A 17,021-nucleotide genomic window follows, 5' to 3' on the forward strand; every position below is an offset into this window, starting at 1 on the left:
GGGGGACAGTCTGGTTGGTTGATATTGTTGTTCTTCCTAAGGGGTTGCAAACCCCTTCAGCTCCTTCAGTCCTTTCTCTAACTCTTCCATTGGATACCCCATGCTCAGTCCAATGGTTGGCTGCAAACATCTGCCTTTGCATTTGTAAGCCTCTGGCAGGGCCTCTCAGGAAACAGCTATATCAGGCTCCTTTCAGCAAACATTTCTGAACATGTGGGCACAGGGGAAATTTTCCTGAACTGAACACCAATGGCTTATGATCTAAGATCAAGAATTGACAAATGGGACCTCATAAAATTACAAAGCTTCTGTAAAGCAAAGGACACTGTCAATAGGACAAAATGGCACCCAATAGATTGGGAAAATATGTTTACTGGTCCTACATCCGATAGAGGACTAATATTTAATATATCAAAGATCTGAAGAAGTTAGACTCTAGAGAATCAAATAACCCTATAAAAATGGGGTACGGAGCTAAACAAAGAATTTTCAACTGAGGACTATCAAATGGCCAAGAAACACCTAAAGAAATGTTCAACATCCTTAGTCATCAGGGAAATGCAAATTAAAACAACTGAGATTCCACCTCACACCAGTCAGAATGGCTAAGATAAAAAAAAAAAAAAAAAAAAAAAAAAACTCATGTGACAGCAGATGCTGGCAAGGATGTGGAGAAAGAGGAACACTCCTCCATTGTTGGTGGGATTGCAAGCTAGTACAACCACTCTGGAAATCAATCTGGCAGCTCCTCAGAAAACTGGTCAAAGTATTACCTGAAGACCCAGCTATACACTCCTGGCCATATACCCAGAAGATGCTCCAATATATAACAAGGACACATACTCTACTATGTTTGTAGCAGCCTTATTTATTATAGCCAGAAGCTGGAAAGAACCCAGATGTCCTTCAACAGAGGAATGGATACAGAAAATGTGGTACATTTACACAATAAAGTACTACTCAGCTATTAAAATGATGAATTCATAAAATTCTTAGGCAAATTGATGGGACTAGAAAGTATCATCCTGAGTGAGGTAACCTAATCACAAAAGAACACATATGGTACGGACTTACTGAGAAGTGGATATTATCCCAGAAGCTCGGAATACCCAAGATACAATTCACAGACCACCTGAAGCTCAAGAAGAAGGAAGACCAAAGTGTGGGTGCTCCAGTCCTTCTAAGAAAGGGGAAAAAAATAATCATGGGAGCAAATATGGAGACAAGACTGTCCCACCTGGGGATTCATCCCATATATAGTTACCAAACCCCAACACTATTGTGGATGCCAAGTAATGCTTCTGTTTTGTTTTATCCTTTTCTTCATTTCTTTGATTGTTTTCTCTTTTCTTTTCAGTGGCTTCTAATAAGTAATCTTTAGTCATATACTTCATAACAACACTTGCACTTGGTGTACTGAATAGACACTAAGAATGATCTGTATGTTTTATCTTATTATAGTATTTGAATCTCAGATCTTTGAGAGTGTGCTTTTTCTCATTTTGACATTAAATAATTTGAAAATAGCTAAAACACTAATTTATGATTAGATATATCTAAACTGTCCCTTTCACTTAAGAGACATTCTGCTTGGCCTTAAATTGGGAATTGCGAGGCAGTGTTTTGCTATTCCCAGAGTCCATGGGCTCTGAGTAAGACATCATCCACATGAATATAACATCCTTTATTAATTTCCTGGTAACTATAAATTTTACTTTTTTTCTTTCCTGAAAATGTGATTTTGTATTCATAACTTTTTGGACAGGTCATCTGGGTCCCACCCAATTCTCAAGCACATGGTAGTTGAGGTCCAACCTCTCCTCTTCAGTCACATTACCAATATCTTGTCACCCAAGCCAGACACTATAGACTTCTAAAATTTTCTTCTTCCTGTCCCCTCTAAAGGCATTAGTAGTGATCCCAATGACTCTATTTCCGAGAGTCAGCTCCTCTGCTCCATTATCCACATCATCCCTGTCAATCAGCCTTGCTCTGCTCCAGCATCCACCATCATTCCTATCAACCAGACTTGCTTTGCTCGATCATATACATCATTCCTGTCAGCCAGTCTTGCTCTGCTCCATCATCCACATCATTCTAGTCAATCGTCCTTGCTATGCTCCACCATGCACTGCCAAGTCCAGCATGAACTTGGTGGGACAGAATGACAGGGTTCCTGCCTTTCAGACAGGGCCAGGAGACATGGGCCTCCATGAGCATTGATGACTGCAATGGGCATATGGTTTATTTGTATAATAATGTACATTCCTCTGAGAAATGTCCTCCCTGTTATTGTTAATTATACTCTGTGATAATTAGAGACAGCATGAGTCCAAGATGTGAAGGTGTGGCTAATGTCTCAGCAAAATGGTAAATGCTGGGACCTTCAGGACAGCCTTTACGGCTGTGGAAAAGAATTCTAAAAACGTGAGTTTGAAAATATATAATCTCTTAGCTATGCAAAAATATAAGGATGTAATATGAATTGTATAAGAAGCTTCACAGATCTAAAGGAACAGACACTCTTACATTGTGAGCCAGCATGCCATAAAGGCACAAATGCAGGCAGATACAAATGCAGGCAGATACAAATGCAGGCAGATACAAATGCAGGCAGATACAAATGCAGGCAGATACAAATGCAGGCAGATTTCTGAGTTCAAGATCAGCCTGAGACAGAGCAAATTTAGGTCCAGGTGTGGTTAGAATGCTAACCTCTCTGGACAATGTCCCACCTAGCTAAATTCACAAAGGCAGATAGTTCTCTGAATTCTTTCACAATGTTAAGAAAATAAATAAAAATGTGCTTGCTGTCTCCTAAGAATTAAGGGGCTAAGGTCATATTATGTTGATTTATAGGATAATCAAAAGTGAACTTGGAATAAATAACAATTGATATGTAAATTTTAAAAACTGGGCTTCTGGTCTATATGAGATGCAATTTAGAATTGCAGTTCTTTAGAATTTTTCTCTAGTGAGAGTTGAGCTCTCTGGAGCTCTCTGGATAGTGAAAACAGCTCTTCAAGAATTTTTTTCTAACAGGATTTCTGACTTTGGTTGGAAAATCAATGGAGAGCTCTTTTAGAATGCTTTCTAATAGGATTTCTTAGTCAGAAATCCCAAGAATTACTTAACTGACACAGTTCTTTCAGAATGTTTTCTAGCAGCTATCCAGAGAAGGCTTTCTTTTCTTTTTTTTCATGATCTGTGATTATTTTAATAATCTTCTTACTGTTGATAAGTTACAAACTACCTCCTTTATTTTTATCTTTCTATCTAGTAAGTTGGCAAAGAGTGCCAATGCATAAACAGAAATTCCAGTTATGTGAATTTCTGAATGGGCATTTAAGGACAATTCTGAATTCAACTTAGTCTTAGATAATAGAGAATTTAAAAGGCCTAACTTGCTTGTTCCTAAAAGCATTTTAACTTGTAGATCAACTATAAAGAAGTGTTAAATACTCTTTATTTTATATCATACATAAACTACAGTAAATGCCTTTCAGTGGTAAAAGGCAGCATCCTTGATGTAGAGAATTCTAATTAAAACAGAATTGTCAGGAATAGACAGTTAGTTGCCTCCCAGTGTTCAGCCATTGCCTGTAAGAGGCCAGTGAACACAAACTAAAACACAGGTGAGTCTTCTTGTTTCTGAGACAGTGATAGAATTTTCCCAGTGTTTAAACATATTCATATATCCAGTTATATAAATCTAAGTATAAAACCATTTAATAGATTTGAGGTGACACCCCCCATATTAATGGAAAGTAAAACATTGCTAATTAAGGCCAGTCTTATCTTGAGAAAGGGAGAGCAGTGATAGCATGGATACAACTGGAATTGTTGCTTTAAAAAAGATCGTATCCACTTTATGACAGGTCAGTTTTACTTAAATTAGGACTGTCCAACAAAAACATTGTTAGCCATTCATGATCTGAATTTGGTGTATGAATTAAATTATGGTATGCATTAAAAGTCATGGGTCATTTGTATTATAATAAATAAGGCAGTGGAATTACTCATTAGTAGCCTTTTTTAAGATAAGCTATCAGGTCTGCCCTTTCTCTCTTCTTCTTGATTCCAGCAAAGATCATGTTTATTCCAGGGATGTACTTTTTGGGATTCTCCAAATACTCCATCATGGTATCTTCTCCCCAGGGGATGCCTTTGTTCTTGTTGGCATCTGTGTAAGAGAATCCAGCAGCCTGACCTGTCTTTCTGAAGAGTGAACACAGCTCTTTTGGAAATTTTCTGGCTTTCTGATTTTGAATAGTCTTATGCTTGTCTCCCTTTCCCACAGTGTGGCAATGGACACACTTCTGAACAAAAATCTTCTTCCCTTTTCCAACATCACCCATTTTTAATTCACTCCGGACTGGTCAACACCATAAACATTCGAACTCGAAGGCAGATGTTCTGCTCTCTCCAGAGAAGGCTTTCTGAAGAGTGAACACAGTTCTTTTAGAAATTTTTTTGGCTTTATGATTTTGAACCCAAGAAATACTTTAAAATTGTTTCTAACAGGATTTTTCTAAGAAGAGCAGCCTAGAAAGCCATCTCAACAGAACCCAGGTGTCCAGCTTGGATCCACGATTTGACTTTGAGTGTGTTCTTTTTGCCATTCCTAAACACCCCTCTCTCAGGAACCCAGACCTAGTCAAGGTGGGGTCTTGGTAATACATTATTATCTCACTATCATTATTACTATCACTCAGCCTTGCTCTGCTCCATCATCCACCATCATCCCTGTCAATCAGCCTTGCTCTGCTCCATCATCCACATCATCCCTGTCAATCAGGCTTGCTCTAATTCAGAATTAATAAAACCATCTCTGGAGATCATGTCTCTGCTTTGAATCCTGCTCTTTAGACCTTGTTTCATGGTGCTAGCCGTAATATATTTTAAAATTAAAATTGAGCTGGGTATAGTTCCTCATGCCTTCCAGTAATCCAAAGGAAGGAAGCTGGGGAGGAGAAAAGACTGCCTTTACACAAACTTGTTGATAATTTAACAATTGCCTTAATTATCTTTGCAACTTCATTCCTTTACCACTCTCTAAGTCTCATGTGTCCTAAACTCCATCAAACCAAACCAGGCAGCATTCCAAGCTCAGCCACGCATGCTGTTGTTTTTATGCCTTTCTTTCTGCTCTTCTGCTACGGGAACACTCTCTCCCTGTAAGACTGGAATTTTCCTCATTCCGTTTTTTGGGGTAAATTCTATCTATCTCTCCATATCCTTACTGTGGAAGAAAGCATTAGACTGAGCAATAAGAACTACTGGAACTGTGGTTAGAGTCCCGAGGACCTCATAGACCTGAAGCTCACGCAGGGACATTGTGACAGGAGGTTCGTCAGATGCTGCTAGGTGTTTCAAGGAAGGAGAAGGCCTCAAGGATTCATGTTCAGGGTATAGCTGAGTATAGCAGGATATGCAGGTGTGGAAGTCGACCCCAAGTTTCTCCAAATATGACTTCAAGAAAGTAATTGAAGTTAAATGAGATTTGGGGGGGGGGAGGACAAATGTTATCTGATTACTGCCCTCATAAGAATTGAGTTTTGGGCACAGCAACACACTGAGAATGGACAAGCACAGACTGTGGAAAGCAGGTAACCCTCCTTCTAAGGATGATCCAGAGAGGGAGCTGGACCTGTTGACATTTGATGTTAGATTTCAACCTCCGGTAGCGGGAAATGCTTGGCCTGTGGTATCCTGTGGTGCAGCTGTGCCAGCTCCCAGGAGCAGGATCATTCCCCTTCTGTAGGCAGTGTCCCTAATTACCATTTTCTGTAACTGTTTCTACTCCCTGATGTCCTTGTTTGACTCTCTGACTAGGCTGTCAACACGGGGGAAACTTTTTAAAGCCCTGGTCAGCAAGAAATTCAGTGTAGGGGTCCCTCTTGCTGTCTACCTCACTTGTGTAGCCTGGGTGCCAGACAGGACTGATCTGACACTTGGTGGCCATGGTATAGTCTCTGGCCTGCCTCTGTAAAACTTCCCCTCCCACACCTTTGTATACTTCCTGAGTCATGGAGAGGAGCTTAGCATCCTAGCAGCAAGTTCTTCTTTCTAGTCATGGTACTAGCCATTGTCAGCTACCGCCTTTTAGTATCTTGTCCAATTTTCTGTTATCAAGGTAGAAAGTGTAATGGGGCATAACTAAGCCAGACCTCCCATACCTACAGATTTCTCTCCCCAAGCTCTGTGCTACATTTGGGTGGTTTGATAATAAAATTCTATTCCATAAAATTTGAATTGAGAGCCAGAGAAACTAATGCTGATTTCTTCTGTACTGTTAAAACCGCTCCAGGATTGTAGAGGGGCAGTTCTGAGCATTTGAGAAGCAGCAGCACCTCACTGAAGGGAGACATACCCACTGTAGAGAAAGTACAGAGGAAAAAAAAAAAGACTGAATAGGGGAGGTAGAGAAAGAAAGGGGGGGCTCACCTTTATTCTTAAACATTGCACTTCCTGCTCTCAGATTCCATCAGATTCTTGGAACAATCTCATTTTGCTTTAAGCTACTTCAGTGGATTTCTATTACTGGCTTAAGTCCATTGTTTGGTGTAGCTGACATCTTAGACTTTAAACACCCGATGAATTCTCCCAGGAGTCTGATAACAACATTTCAGATGTTCTTTTTAAGTCACTTTACACTGGACCACAAGGTTCACCAGGACCAAAGCTAGGGTAAGGGATCAGCTTACAAAGGAGTTTATGGCCCATGCTGAACCAATATTTCATCAGTAACATTTGGAGGAAGTAGTGAGGAACTGTAACAAGTGGAAATTCTTCTGAAATTGCTTCAGTGGCCAGAGTGACAGCCTGAAGCAGGACTCAACTTCTTACCTGTGTGTCACTCCATGTTCAATTCACAGAACTCGGAGCTGGAAAACATAGCAGTCATAGCTCCCTCTGACTTAGAGGGACTGGTAACAATGAAGATGCCTATTCCTCAGAGTACACACCCGTGTATCCCTCTCATACCTTGTCCCCAGGCTGTTTGCAGCCTTGTGAGAAGCCAGATATGATGGGTTTCTTTCTCTTTCCACTGGAATAGTGGGCTATGATCTTTATTACAGATTCCTTTCTTCAGTGAAGGCTATATCTCCACTTTTCAGGTGTTTATCTGTGAACACGAGAAGTAAAGAGAGAAAATCATAGGCTAAAAAGACATGAGAACATGGGGGAGTCATAAATCAGCTTTATATGATGTGAATTGGCACAGGTTTAAAAAAAAATAACAAAACTTTGCATTCTCAAATGCTATCCTGGCTACAGCAAGCAGGTCTTGCTGTGTATTGCTACAATATCTGCTCCATGTCAAATTGCCAAGAAATATTCATAAGGCAAAAAAAATCATTACAGAAATCTATCTTTACCATTTGAATGACTATTTGTGGAAACATTTTTGGAAGAAAGGGTTTAGTACTCTTTGAAATCTCATCCCTTGATACCTGTGTAATGTGTTTCCCTTGCTGTAAAGGGAATTCATTGCATAGACTATTAGGATTCTTGAGATTTTAACTGAAAATCTATCATGGATCAGCCATTGTTGATTTCTCAGAAGCTACTGAGCACTAAATATTAAATTAAGATGGAGATAGAGGACGCTGGAAAGATGGTTCTTCTTTTAGAAGTTCTTTCTGCTTTTCCACAGGACCCAGGTTCAATTCCCAGCACCCAGCACCCAGCACTCAGCATCCAGCACCCATGTCTGGTGGCTCAGCACTTACAGCTCTACTAAATCAGATGGTCTTTTATGTCCTTTGAGGGGGGACAATACACATATTCACATACCTGAAACTACCAATACACACACACACACACACACACACACACACACACACACACTGAACGAGCACTGGCTGCTCTTTCAGAGCTGGGTTTAGTTCACAGCACCCAAGGGCTGGCTCACAGCCATCTATATCTCCATGTTCCTAGCGGTTTGATTCCCTCTTCTGACCTCCATGGACACTGCACACATAGGATGTACACACATACATGCAGATCAAACCTTCACATACACAAAATAAAAAAATAAATCTTAAAAACATAAATCTTATTTTAAAGTGTGGAGGTGGGCTCAGTAATGCAAAGTCAGACATTTTTAGGCATATAATGAATGCTGGAATGGGTTGTTTAGAAGGGACATTATGAAAGACCTTCAGTTATCTCTTATTTCCATTGTGACAGCAGCCAAACTGAAGTAAATAAATGAGGAATCTTGGGATGGTGTTGGCATGCACCTTTCCAAGGGAAGATTCTGAGATCTCTCATTCACAGGTAGATGCTTCTACTCGGTTTTTCCCCTTCAAGACCCACACTGCACAGCCTGTGCTCTGAGCACGAGCTCTGGGCATGTGTTCTATGTGGAGCTGAGTCTCCACTTGCACTGCACATTACTTTCCCCAGACAGTTGCTCAGCTTCCTCCTTTGTTTGCAATACAAACACCTATACCCAGGAAGTTCTTAAGATAGGGCCTGTCTGAAACTCTTATCTTAACCTACAAAAAAAGAAAAAAAGAAAAAAACCCAAACACTATGTATGCTTATCTTACAAATGAGTAGATACAGAAGGAGCAGCGGGCAGACTAGGCAGCTCAATTCCAGAGTATATGCTCCTGTCCTTATACAGTCTGTCATTAAACTACAGTGGATAAGTACATAAGTGTGCTTCTCCTCTCTATGGGTCACTTATTTGAGACAGTTCATGTAATTATCTTATGTGGGAATAGGCAGAAGGGCCCATTGTGGGCCCAGAGATTGGCTATCAAGTAGGCCAGGTTTGCTTGCCAACAAGATCTTCTAAGGCTCTGTGTACACACCTGGGCTTCTGTTATCGTTTTTTCTCCTTGACTTTCCCAACCCTACACCCCTCCCCAACTCTTTTGACTAGGGTTCTGCCTGTCTCCAGGACTTGAGTATGATGGTCACATGTCTTTTTTTCCAGACTTGCTGTACTTTATTGATTTTCAGAATGGTTTTCTCTGTGTCCTTGAGAGGTCCTTCACTCAAATATAGCAGACTGAGATGTTATTTTAGATGTCTTCTAAGTGCTGTCAAGGGCACCCCAAGTCTTTTATGTTTTTTTTCTAGACCTCAGCCTGGGCTCTGCTAATGCTTCTATACCATGAGATCCAGCTGTGGTCTTAACAGAAGCCACAGGACTGCATAGACTAATAGAACAGCACAATTGTGACTAAAGTTTCATGCTTGGCATTTTATCAGAGTAACTTCAAATTAGAGAACTAACTCAAACTAGAGAAAATTCTAGTTACCTGTGGAGTTGGTTTATTGTGTGGTACGAAGGGTGAACAGAAAAGTTCACACACACACACACACACACACACACACACACACACAGAGAGAGAGAGAGAGAGAGAGAGAGAGAGAGAGAGAGAGAGAGAGAGAAATACAGAAGACTGAATTCTTGCAAAATCCTGAGAACAGCCTCAGTCCCCAGGGTTCAGCTGTCTTCCCTTTTGAAGTGTTTCATAATGTCCTATGTACAAAGTAGACCCGCCACCCCCCCTTCTGCCCCAAATTGCTTCCTCGTGTTAAATTATATGAATAGCTAACCAGTATTAAACAAATCCCATACCTCTATGTCGTCGAAAGGGATTACGTGCCTCCTCTTGAAATGTCCTATAAAACCAGAGGCGTTGAAGAGATGGGAAGACAGGAGACTCCAGTGCGGGTGGCTGATGGCTGATCTGAGGAGAATCATGTAGTTGGATGGATGGTAATGGCCATGGTGGATGTTAGAGCTGAAGAAATGCCAAGGACATTGGTCCTGCGACTTGCCAAAGAGTTTTGCTGACACTGGCACACTCTTAATCTGAACGGGTCAGATTTGAGTCAATACATTTTCTCTTACCATTTAAGGTGTCTAGGTAATGAATATATACGTTGAAGAAGCTGCTGATAAAAATTCAGAAAAACCATAAATTCCATTAAAATCCTGGTTAAAAATATTAAGCATGCAACAAAAGGTTAACATTTAATCCTTCCACATTCATCAGAATCAGGTCATTAGTGGTGTCTTGATTCACATGGAGAACAAATTAATAACTAGCATAAACCACTGGGACTTATCAGGTGTTTTGTCCAGAAGGTGAGCCACACGTATGAAATTCACATGCTTTAGCTCTCTGTGAAACAGATGCAGCTTGTGATCTTGTATGTTTGGTTTTCTTCTGTGCTTTAAGCCTGATTTCATTGGAAAGCAGTGATTGCCAACATAGCATCTGTTTCCCCTTAAGGGTGGGGAAACTCTGCTTAATGAGTTTATGGTGAGCAGCTTGTAAGTTAGAAGGGCGAGAAGTATCACATGCTCTAGCTAAACTTTTCATTTGTCACCCACATTATTCTGGAGTTGTCTCTTCAGATAGAGGAACAAGTGTTCATTGGAAAAGAAACCCTCACAGTTCTGGATGAACTTCTGGGGCAACAGTTTATATGACAACACAGTCCCCATTTTTGCAACTAAAGGTCAACATAGGTTTTATAGAATTTTAGAAATAAGCATTTCACAACTGCAAGATTTGGAGTCATAATAAGCTATATCCAATCCCCAAGATTAGATAATTGGTTTAAGATCCCACAACCTTGTTTTATTGAAAGGTGTCCCTTCCCCCCACAGCATTTAGCTGTGACCCTCCTGGCTGGCAACCCCCACTCTTCCCCAGGTGTTATCTCTGGCCTATTCAAGCTGCGACATTCCTGGCCTACAACCTCCACCCTTCCCCAGGCGTTATCTCGGCCCTTGTTCCATTGGGAACAATACAGCCACTTTCACCTTAACTACCAAGGCCTCCTCAGGGCAGTTTCACCTGGAGACCAGCAGAAAACTGCGTGACTGGAAGCAGGCAACCCACCAAGAAGAAGATCCAACGAATTCACGGCCATTTGGGGGGCAGGGTGGTTTTCCAAAGACTATATATATTGGCTAAATAATAGTAAAGTGAGTCTCTATGGGCAACTGTCCTCTTGACTCATTTCTCTTTCGCCCTCTTCCCGTTACCCCCAGAATTCTCTTCCAGGTATTCCGGTTCACATGTGGCTGCGGGCGGCTACAGAAAGGGTCACCAAATTACCCAAGCACTCTAGGTACATTTCTTTTACACAAAATAAGCCAAAATACACCTATACTTCTTTTAGTTCAGGCTGTAGCATCACCCTATATTTGGACATTTTCCCCCTTCCTGGATCAGATGTATTGGCAATTCTGAACCCACACTACCACCATTCCAGGCCTGAACTGGGTCATAAGTAACCAACTTGGTTTTGCAACTTTTCTAAAACATATGCCCAGATATGCCCCTGTTTAAAACAGCCCGGTTGCTGATAAGCTGCTCTTTGCCAAGTCACTTAACCCTAAGGTAAGTGAGCTTGGAGTTGCAGCCAGGAGAATGGAACCTGCTTGTGTGAAGTGCAGCTGTCATTGTGCTTATTGTTTTTATTTTTTGTTTCTGGTGACATTAGTGGGTTCACACTGCTCAGAACATTGCATTTCTTCTTTTCCTCTTTCCCACTTGACACAGACTTCCTCTCAAGTTGGCAGGGTACAGTGGTAGTTATGTTACTGAACCACTCTGGAGTCTCTCCCTTGCCATGTGAGGACAAGTAGTGAGGTTTGAAGCTCTTCCTATGTGGCTTTAGCCTGTCCACCCAGTCCCAGCACATGCTCATGCAGGACCTGAGGGCCTACATCATTTGAAAACTGGAAGATTTCAGTTCTGTTTGTTGTGTGTTATGGTCCCTGCCTCTTGAAACCTAGTCTTAACAGGCACAGGCCCCTTCACATTCAGGATAAGAAGTGTTACATTGACAAGAAGTGAGGATTCTGGTTAGGTCTGAGTGGCCCTGGGGGTCCTTGTGCCTCCCTTGCCCTGTGAGCTGAGTCTTCTTGTAAAATGGTGTCAGGAAGCTCAACTGTGTAGATCTTTCAAGGCAGGTTTTAGAAAAGATTTAAGGAAACTTGTTGCATCTTCTCTAAGTGCCATGAGAAGTTGACAGGGACTCCAGAGAGCCATAAGGGGAGAGGGTGCTATTACCATTTGTCTGGGGAGCTCCTGAGAGATGACAGAGTCTCAGCTGATCTTCAATTGATGCCCACAGTGATCTGCAGAGGCCTTGAGATCTCTGCTGCAGGAAAATGAATGGCAGCTCAAGGCTTTCACATCACCTCACACAGGATAGGCAGAGACGTTCAGACATAAAGCTGGCATCACTGGTGTCAATCTAATTATCCCTTCACCCCTACTATTGAATTTTTTGTGTCTAGACGAGAAAATTCAATATTGTCTAGGCAATATCTCACTCTAAGAGAGTGAAGACAGTTCTTGCTAGTCATGTAGTGGGAAAGTATAATTCTGTTTTCTATCTTTATCCAATGACTGAAAAAAAAAGGAATGAAAGGAAGGGAGAAAATAAACTATAAATAATCTTTTTAAATGATGTGATCTATATTCAGAGAGATCTATATTCTGGCCAAGAATATCCTTACATATGCCTACAAGAAAGAAGAGCTAGAAATGTAGAAATCTGTTCAAAATATCATGTCTATAAGAAATTATCAGTGTGTTCTTATGACTGATTCAATTCCTAACAGCCTTAAAAGTTAATGAGTTCTAAATATTAGTGACATCTTGAAAGTTACATTCAAAACAGGATTTAAGCTTGAGGATGGTAGTGCAGCCCTTTGATCTCAATACCCAGGGAATGGATCAGAGAATCTGGAGTTCATGTGTCTGAGCTACATAGTGAGACTCTGCCTTGAGACAGACAGACAGACAGACAGAATTTGATGCCAGGCAAGTGGATTTGAATTTTAATTTGATCATGTATAGCTATTGTCCTCTAGAGAGTAAATGGATCCCTAAGGTAGAGACAGACCCTGAAATGGAAGTTTCCCATAGTAATCTAGAAAGGTAACAAGAGAAAGAGAGTGGACAGGAAGTATCTGTTCAATGTGATTTAAAAGTTCCATACCATGTGATTCTAGAGTCTCTGATTCCTATTTTCAAGTAATATTTCAAGTAATATAGAACATTGTCAAAAGAAAGAGAGAAAGGGATATGGAAAGGAAAAGGAGAGGAGACACAAGGGAAGAGAGGAAATTGTTTCCAAAAACCCCCACGCGAAGGATCTTGACTGGGTCTTGCTGTTTGTAGCATCTAAACGAGTGTTTTCCACAGCACTGGCATGTGCAGCCTCTGCACAATTTGGTGAAGGTCGTTTTGAAGAATTTATTTGCTCATCTTTTACTTTTCAGTGTGTGGTGATGGAAAGTGAACCCAGGGTCTTACACATGCTAGATACAGTCTCTGCCACTGACTGACAGCTGCATCCTCAACTATGGTATCAGATTATTGCCAGCTGGCACTGGCCAAACACCATGGTTACTGGGAATAGAGAAGGATATGTAGATATAGAAAAAACTTTACAAATATGCCTAAAGTGCCATTATTTTTCCAAAACCACTTGTACCCACACTTAGAACCCAAGTGCATGTCTTTCTAATTGCTATTTTCCCCTCTAGAAGTGGGGAGCAGGATCTGTAAACATGGTGTTGAAATGGAGAACAACTGAGGGATTTGCAGCCACAAACTACAAGTCATGTGAGCTCAGCAGTATGTATAGTAGAGACAGAGAAGAGCTTCTGTGTGGCCATCAGAAGCTCTGAGAAGCCCCAAGGCCCCGGGAAGACTTGATTTTGGAGGCTGGAGGGGCTGAGAGGGGCAGATGATCAAACTTAAGAAGAGACTCCAATCTGAGATTGCACTTCAGTTGTGAAGAGGTACAGAGTTGTCGGCTATAACCCTAGCAAACTAGAGCAAAGACAATAATAGATCTCTCTAGCCTCTGCACCCAGGAACAGCCACATACTCAGAACCCTGTATAAAAGGTCTTACAAATCTTGAGTTGTCTTCCTCAAAGTATATAACATCAGTTTCCCTTCAAACTTCAGCCCCTACCCAAGTAAATGGTTCTGATTTGGAACCTTCAGGAGTAAATCTGACATTTAAAACTGTGAGATCAACTTGGGTTTAAAACATAACTCAAAGAATTTCTAAAACTTGTCTTTCCAAACATGGAACACTCTTAGTTTAAATGGTCATTTAAAAAATGTCATAAACAGCACAAACACCTTTTCTACCACACACTTATGAAATGAGTACTATTTATTTTTATGGGGTAATGTTCCAGGTGTTTTTGAGTTGGATACATGATTACTTTTAAATTGTCTATCTTAATTGCAGCCCAGGCTGTCATAGAATGCTGGAATTTTTATTCCATTCCTACATCCATTATATCTTACAAGCAATCTTCATGGCAGGTTTTGTGGACAACAATCGGCTCTTCAGTGATGAGCTTCGTTCTTCCTCCATGAATCCTGATGAAGTTGTAAGGCATGTACACGAATCAGATACAGAAGGCCTCATCCAGTTTTGCTGAGGCTGCATAACCAGGAGACCTTTGAGCAGGGACACTGTGATGAGTGTGATGTACCTGCAAGCCAAGAACTTAACAGAGTGTTAACCAAGGCTAGAACAGGCCACGAAACACATTCTTTCTCATGGCAAATGGTAGGAGCCAACTGTTTGAGAGCCTTGGTTTCCAACCTTTTGGTTTCCAAACTTTTGGTTTCCAACACTGTGAGGCTAAGTTGCCTCTGTGTAAGCTACTCAGCGGTCCTCTGTCCTAGCAACCACAGTTATCTAAACACTTTTCCTTGTGAGACTGACAGACATTCTCCCACATTGTGTTGTATCTCTGCCCTACTCTGAACCAGAATGTTTACTTTTAATAGCTTCAAGAGTCAGTCTGAAAACTGAGGGACATTTTGCAAATGGACATTGTTCCTCCTTGCCCTGGCCTTTTGAAGGCTGAGAAAGGAGGACAAGATGGCTTCTCCTCCCCTGGAAAACCCTCAAAAGGATGTGTAACTATTATCTGGATATATTCTAAAATCGAGACCTATGTGATAGAGGTGAGAGCTTAAGCCTTTAAGTGGTCAGAGCCAGCGTGTACTCCAGTGGCATCACAAGATGTCAGCCAGAGAAATCTGGGTAGATGAATAAGATGTCTCTTTGATATTGAGGTGGGAGGGGCTGTTACAAATTAAAAGAGACATGCTGAAGTCAAGCCACTTCTTAGAAAATAGAAAGGAAGGCACTGGTGACAGTAGGGCAGCATGCAGCATCTTGACTCCTGAGGGAATCTGTGACTACTCTCGCATATAGCTTCCTTCTCTCAGGGTCACATTTGACAAGGGAGTGGACTTGAGGGGGGTTCTCGTGCCACTATGAGATGCTCTTACTCAGTAGACCCAAAGTTGTACCTTCCAGCCAGTGTTAAGGTGCTGGCCAAAGTATGATGATTAAGAATACACTGTAATTATGATGTCAAGACTTCCCAATAGGAAGAATCACCTGGGGAGAATTCATCTGACAAAAACACAAAATTTCAGACCCCATATAAAACTGACTCATAACCTCAAGAGAAGCCTGAATACTCTTGTCTAACTAGCCCCGAGAGTGACTTGTGTAAGTGGTAGGTTTGGAGATATCCCATTGTATGCCCATGAGCTCCCTTTAACATCTATCCTTTTTCTGATGGGCACCAATCTGTTTTGTAGTTTAGTATGGTTGTAGTGTTATCCAGAAACCATGAGTGATCCCGTTGTACGTCACATAGAGATAGTTAGGACATCAAGACAGCTGGGATTATTGTTTCTGTTCACATTTTTATGTTTAATTTCTATACAACATTCTTTTCTTTCTTTTATTAGTAAGGATTTGTTGAGTGCAAGCTCTTTCTTACACATTGTGACAGACACATCTGGCAGTGGGAAGAAGTCAGTCCTCACCTTGGATTGTAAAAATGATAGGCCGATGAACCAACAAAGCATAACACAGAGATTTTTTTAAGGAAAGAAGCCAAGTTAGGGTATGCAGAGGTTGAGTACTTGTTTAGCAAGCAGGAGGCCCTAAGTTTGATTTCAGTTAGGAAAAAATCCCTTGGAGGAGAGGTTTGTGGCTAAAAGGTGAGTTAGGGTTTTCCACATCGGGATGGGGAAGGAGGGCTCCGTATGCAGGAACAGCAGGTGCAAGTTATCCTCACTAGACAACAAGATGGAAATAAATGCAAGAGAAAAGAACATAGAAAACTCCTCCATGGGCTGCATTCCCTGATTTGAATTTTATCCTGAATCTCATGGGGGAAAATAACAAGCAGGTTTGAAATTATGAATAAAACGTGACTCTGGTATCGGATGGAGAAGATGATCCAAGGGCCCGAGATCAGAAGCCAGCCCCTGTCAGGGTGATGGGATGAAGGAAACTGGTCCCCCAGCTTTGCCAGGTGGGGAATGAAGGAGGCTCAGAGTTGATCCTGATGGTAGAGACAGAACTGAGAGGACTGTGCTGAATTGAGTATTTAGCAAGCACTGGAAAACAGATGACTGGTATTTTATCCCTTTTTCCCAAGGCCACCCACCTTCCCCCCCATATTTTCTTAGTATGACATTTATTTAATATTGCCTAAAAATCTGTTTCATATCCTTTACCACCCAAGGCCCAGTCAGCACCTTTGTCACCTGCCTTAGAACACTCAGTGAGCTATTTATAGAGCTATTTATAGCTATTTATAGGGTTATTTATAGCTATTCATTGTGAGCTATTTATAGATTATCAGGCCACAATTGATTAAATTTTCTAATTTTTATCATCCCCCTGGCTTTTACCTTTCATTGATGTTGGGATCCTTTGCCTGGCTTCAAGCTAACATGTCAATGACATGGGTTCTTTGTGCACACCCCCTCCCCCCAACCACCAGAGCACATACCTCTCTCCTCAACCCCCCCCCCCCCAGAGCACATCCCTCTTCCCCCTTGCCCCGTGGCTGGATTATTTTAGTGATTATTTCTCATGCTTTAATATGTAACTGGAAATATGGTTTTTTCCCAAAGTATTGCTCTTGACATACTACATGTGTAACTCTAAGGCACTGAA

The 17,021-nt window shown here is 41.3% G+C and overlaps 1 protein-coding gene across 1 annotated transcript; it reads right to left on the minus strand.

Moving 5' to 3' along the window:
* Positions 1-4,022: 4,022 nt before the first annotated feature.
* On the minus strand, positions 4,023-4,358 carry LOC127682468 (cytochrome c-like). The gene has a single exon (XM_052178814.1). The coding sequence runs from the start codon at positions 4,356-4,358 to the stop codon at positions 4,023-4,025; it is 336 nt and encodes a 111-aa protein (XP_052034774.1).
* Positions 4,359-17,021: the final 12,663 nt, after the last annotated feature.

This window comes from Apodemus sylvaticus, chromosome 4, assembly GCF_947179515.1.
Source record: "Apodemus sylvaticus chromosome 4, mApoSyl1.1, whole genome shotgun sequence".
Classification (NCBI taxonomy): Eukaryota; Metazoa; Chordata; class Mammalia; order Rodentia; family Muridae; genus Apodemus; species Apodemus sylvaticus.